The sequence below is a fragment of the Aegilops tauschii genome, chromosome 7 (genome assembly GCF_002575655.3).
Source record: "Aegilops tauschii subsp. strangulata cultivar AL8/78 chromosome 7, Aet v6.0, whole genome shotgun sequence".
NCBI classification, from domain to species: Eukaryota; Viridiplantae; Streptophyta; class Magnoliopsida; order Poales; family Poaceae; genus Aegilops; species Aegilops tauschii.
This window is the reverse complement of record NC_053041.3, coordinates 68,680,313-68,686,276: the sequence shown is the minus strand read 5'-3', so window position 1 is coordinate 68,686,276 and position 5,964 is coordinate 68,680,313. Positions and strand designations below refer to the sequence as shown.

General features: G+C 49.1%; 1 protein-coding gene across 1 annotated transcript; it reads right to left on the bottom strand.

The window, feature by feature from the left end:
* Positions 1–260: 260 nt before the first annotated feature.
* Positions 261–1,557, bottom strand: LOC109785284 (momilactone A synthase-like). Its single transcript, XM_020343876.3, has 2 exons — positions 1,529–1,557; positions 261–1,450 (listed from the first exon to the last, which is right to left on the bottom strand). Exons 1-2 carry the CDS (start codon positions 1,555–1,557, stop codon positions 553–555), a joined length of 927 nt encoding a protein of 308 aa, XP_020199465.1. The 3' UTR covers positions 261–552.
* Positions 1,558–5,964: the final 4,407 nt, after the last annotated feature.

Genomic DNA, 5,964 nt, shown 5'->3' with positions numbered 1-5,964 from the left:
TGCTTGATGGTGGATCGCCTCCATCAGTTTAACGACATGTAAACTATGTGTTCCAGAACCATGAGATTCCAAGTGCTTAAATTTGAATAAAGTTCAGTAGAACATGATCATTCAATAATCTAAGGTCGACTATGCCATTTGGTTGGGATGATGAAACAAAGTTAGGAGGAATATCCCAATATTCATGATGGAATTGTGATCCAAAAAACACGAGACCACAAAAGTTCAAGGCACACAAGTGATGAAGCAACCAAAACATCTTGATCGAAACACTTTTTCTTAAAATCGATTTTACTCTGTCATGTTCCTCCAACCAAGTACCAAATTACATGTTCTGTGATAACATATGGTCCTCTAACCAAACACTCAAATAGAAAGGTACATCTTCATTCAATTAATCCCAACCTTTCAGAGCAGCTCAACTCCATTTTACTTGAAAAATGAACCAATGTACACGGAGCTCTGAAAACTGAGACCAAAGTACACTGTTCCTTTTTCTTCAGATTTATTTTGTGTTTAATTTCCTGTAACCCGGCACGATTCTCGCCGTCCTCAACAGGCCCGGACGTTGAGCGGCTTCACGACGGAGAACCCGCCGTCCACCATGAGATTATGCCCGGTGATGTACCTGGCATCGTCGGACGCCAGGAAGACCGCCGCCCTCGCAACGTCCTCCGCGCGCAGCACCACGCCGCCGCCCATCTCGTTGATGTCCTCGTCGAACAGCCGCCTGATCAACTCCTCGTCGCCAGCGCCCCCCGGTGGAAGGCCCAGCATCTCCCTCCCGGAGCGCGCCCCCATGGGCGTCGCGACGGCGTACGGCGAGATGGCGTTCACCCTCACGCCGCGCGCCGCCAGCTCCGCCGTCGCGGAACGCACCATGCCGACGACGGCCGTCTTGGAGACGCTGTAAGCGTGGGGGCCCGACCCACCCAGCGCGCCCGCCGTGCTGGACGTGCAGAGGATGCACCCCGCGCCGCGCGGTGCCATGGCGCGCGCCGCGTGCTTGATGCCGGCGGCCACCCCGCGGAGGTTGACGGCCATGACGCGGTCGAAGTCGGCCATGTCCAGGGACTCGATGGCCGAGCCCGCGTAGTTGCCGCCCGTGATCCCGGCGTTGTTGAACATGACGTCGAGCCGGCCGTGCCGCGCCACGGCGAGGTCCACGGCGGCCGCCACCTGCGCCTCGTCGGTGACGTCGCAGCGGGTGTAGCAGGCCGTGTCCGGGTCGCCGAGCTCGGCGGCCACGGCGCGGCCCAGGCTGTCCTGGACGTCGGCGAGCACGACCTTGGCGCCGTTCCGGACGAACTCGGCGGCGGTCACCTTCCCGATGCCGCTCGCCGCGCCGGTGATCACGGCCACCTTGCCGGCCAACCTACGAGAGTCAGAGGAAGCGGAGAGGGGGCGTGACGGGCTTCCTGCACTTCCGGCCGCTCCGCTCTTCGCCGTGCTACACTCTCAGAAAACAACAAGTGAGCAAGGCAGCGAACATCAGCGGGCTGCCGGACCACACCAAAAACCCTCGTACCTGAAAAGGACGCGCATTGCTCGGAACATCTTCGACGATGGACAAATCGTGAGCTCCTTTCTCGCACAACGATAGCTAGGCAACTAAACTTAACGAAGGCTCCAAACATCTTTATAAGACCCCCAAAAAATTCATTATACTCTCTGTCATCTATATTACTTATCACTCAAATGAATATATAGATTTATTTTAATACTAGATACGTCCGTTTGAGCAACAAGTAATATGAGATGAAGGGAGTAATAATTTATACGGAGTTCAGCGAGTGAAGTGGTGGAAACCTTCCCGGACCTCTACGAGGAATTGCAAGCAGCCTGCTTGCCTCGTTCTCGTCGCAGTAGATGGCTGGGCATTGAGGTCCTTTGGTGAACGCTTTGGACTATACATAATAGGCTTGTGATCAAGCGGTTTTCGATGTGCCGACCTACTGATACAATTTCTAAATGGTGTGGTCTTCTGCAGCCGTGGAAGCCGCTTAGCCGTCCTGGGAACATGACGCCATCGATGACATCATCTTCAGCCTCCGTCGTTCCATCGGGCGCCAGCCCTCCCTTGGCCTCCGCCGGAGCCGGACTATGGGTCTGTATCCCTGCTTGCGCCCTTGTTGGCCCTTTCTTTTCTCTTTTTAGGCTTGTTTTTTTTAGAAAATGTTTTTAGGCTTGTTGAGTTATGCTCTCAGCAGATTTTTTTTTTTGACTTTTGCTTCTAGGCTTTGTATGTTTGCGTAGTTGTTTTATTTAAAAAGCGAGGCGAAAGAATTTTTAGGTAACGGTGGAAACATCATGGAGCCGTGGAATCGGTGGAAATAGATGCCTATTATATGATAGACTGTCGGTGATGAATCGGAGCTTGCGCGCGTTTCGCACGAGCAGACTAATAAAAATCATGCTTAGATTAGATACAGTACTTTTTTGACACCATAGATTAGATACAGTATACATAAGTAGCTAGACTAGAGTACCTGATTAGTGGTTGAGCCCGTCGCTGTTGTATCCTTGTCTTACTCGCCTTTTCGATGCCTTTTGCATGTGTAAGCATAATTAGAGGATATGCTTGTCTTACCACGTGACATATGTGGTAAGCAATTTAAATAATGCAAAATGAGGATAAACACACTTTCCTCAATGTTGCTGATTTCAGAGTCTGTATTTTTTGGGATTGCACGTGAAGATGACGTCCATCTAAATGGACATATCAAAAAATGCTGCCTCGTCCGAACGTGTTCGTAGACATCATTAAAAAAAAAGACAAAATTCGTGTAAACCAGACGATATTAATAAAATTCTGATACATTTACAACAAAAAGATGAAACTGAACAAAGTTTAACTAGACTGAAGGGAATTCAAGCTAAACCTAAACTAAGCTAAACGAGGTACCAGATGGTGACGTCATAGGCATGGCCTTCGATGCCTGCAGCACCTTCATCGTCGTTCCCTACATCGTTGTCGCCACTGTCATCCTTGTTATCGTCGTCCTTCCAGTGATAGAAGGCCTCCTATGGTCGCGGCAACCCTGATTGGCCGCCGCTTGGCTGCCTTCGCCTCGCGACCACGGCCTCACTCTTATCCTTGCCCTTGACAGCGAGGGCAAGGGCGATGGTGGTGCGCTCGGACTGCTCAAACACACTTTGAGGAGCTGGTCGATGATCTGACACCCGCAACGGGTGAAAGTCTGCGTTGTGGTCGTGGACCGATCCTTGGCCCAAGCAACAGGAGGTCCAGGTCGGTGTGCACCCAGTCTAACGCCACGCCAAACGTAGAGAACGCTGCATGCGTTTGGCGATCGCTGGGCTGGACACCTCCTCCTCCTCCATCTTCACGGCGGCCAGACGCTGACGGGGGCGGGGGATGGCGGCACCTGTTCCCTTCCGCGCGCGGTACAAACGGCGTGGCGAGGACACCGGCTAGACGATGTGCCCATGTGACGGGGACGCCGGCTCCGCCTTAACACAACGTCGTGGTGGGACACCGACTTCTCCTTAATGTGGCGTCCAATTTGTACGCCGTGGTTGGGCGGCGAAGGTGGTGCCGGACCGTGGTCAAAGAGCGTCCGATCAAGCAGCAGCTCGAACTGACACGCATACTAATCATATGTCTGCACGACCTTGGCGGGGTTGGGTGGTTGTTGCTGCTGCTCGTTGTCCGAGGAGAGCACCAGCTTCGTCTTGCCCGTTAGAGTGGTGGACCTTGGTGGACCCGAGGACTGTGGGTGGTGGATCCACGAGCTAGAACTCCCCGTCAACCGTCCTATCAGCACGGACTTGGCCATCTCGGTAGTGTGCAATAGAGGATAAGAGAGGCGAAGTGGCAGTGTGCGAAGGAGATGGGATAGGGTTTGGAGGTGCAGCCTTCCTGCTTAAATAACCAGGGCAAGCAGACTGACGCCGCTTCAATGTGGCCACAACGGTCGAAGTAGGGTTCACGGTCGCCGTGTCTGCATTGAAGCAGCTCCGGTCAGCTGTCCGGTAACGTCTCGGTGGGCATGAATACAAGTCGTCGTCCGTCAGGTCACATCCCCCTGAGCAGCACTAAATACGTGGTGTGGCTTCTAGAGCGGAACGTGCGGCGAGGGTTTTGGGTGAGATCACTCAGCTGGGCGCCGTGGCGGACGTTCGGACGCCCGCAAAGAACGCGCAGAGACTTTTGGCTCGCGAGCTCAAATGCTACTTGATGAACACTAAAGTCAACAAAAAATTGGTAAAAATAAATCAAAAAATTCTGATTTTTTTGGCAAAAAAAATTGATGATTTTTTACATACCTTCGTGAGGGAAAAAAATTCATAAATGCTCTATCTATGAAAAACAAAATCAATACTCAAAATGACTATTTTCGAGCAATGATTTTTTTTTGTCCGGAGAAATTGGAGTGTTTTTCCCTGATGAGAGTTTGTACGTATGTAAAATATTCAACAATATTTACTGCCAAAAAATCAGTTTTTTTGCTATTTATGATAGGTGTTTTTCTTTGGACTAGAACAATGCCCGTGCGTTGCAACGGGATATAAATATTCTAATATGTTAGTTTATGATTTACCTGTCAATAATAATACGATTGTGTAAATAAATATTCATCAAATTCTGACCGTTCATTACCTTATATTTTGATTAGAAATTTGATAAATAAATTAAAATGGAATTGATTCAGAAGGTAAATAAATTAAGATGATTGATTATCATATACATAAAAGGTTGGACGAAGGGATGATGAGAAGAAAGGTGAAATGAGAACCTTACGTTCTTTTTAAGTAAGTAGGGAAGATAATGATTGGTCCATTTGAGCTCGGGACAAGAAGGGTATTTTCACGCAGAGAGCACACGTACGCTAGCTCTGAAAACTGTTGCAATTAACACGTCGTTTATTTTTATTTATTTTTGCTCAAAAAAATTATTATTTTTTTATTTTTTGCGTGTGACAGTTAACACGTCGTTGGGCGGAGCGGGTGGGTGGGTGGGTTGGAGTTTTCCGGGTGGTTTACCTGCTCTGCTCCGCCCGCGAGCGCAGTCCCGTCCGGCGTCGGATTGGTGCAGTCTAAGGATGGCAATGGGTAGGGTATGGGCAGGGTAGAGCAATACCATACCCATACCCGTATAGTCAGTGGGTACAAAATTCTACCCATACCCGTACCCATGGGTATGAAACTTTACCCATACCCATACCCGACGGGTACCCGTACCCGTTGGGTATGCAGCGGGTTGAACAAATAGCACAAGAGTTGTTCACATTTTTACACTCATTGATAGCACATTTGACAAAAAAACAATTATCTTAGCTCAATAACAGGTAGATGAGTACAACATACTCATAAGTCAATAGGAGTAGAAAAATCACATGAAAAATTAATGATTAATTGACGATAACTTAATATTAGTTCACAAGCGGGCGGGGTATGGGTATATCCGGGATACAAGATTATACTTGTACCCTACCCATGACTTAACAGATAGGGTATGGTACTACCCATGGGTATAAAAGTGTGCCCATACCCTGCCCATATGGGTACAGTACCCGCGGGTACCCGTACCATGGGTAAAATTGCGTGCAGTCTGCATCTGGCCTTTTGTGTTGATGGCTTCTACTTTTACCTGCATGCAACATTGCAACTTAATCAAACAACCCGGTCGCCTTTTCTTATTATCCTATATGCTCGTGCTTTGCACGTCGTTATGTTCAAGTAGAACAAGATAATAACCTCTTACAAACTGAAGCCGTGGTTCAAAATCACGAACACCGTCGCCGTTGACTCGAAGCTGCGAGCAAAATGCATTCACATTTGTTCAGCTATGTGCCCAACAAGCCACGCATGAGCATAAACAATACAGGGAATGACGAATTAACTTCACGCTTCGAGTCCCCGCTTATATGAAGCCAACCCTCCGGTCTCAAACTCATCACCAAAGCACAAGACACACACAGCTGGTTCAATAGAAGCAATAGG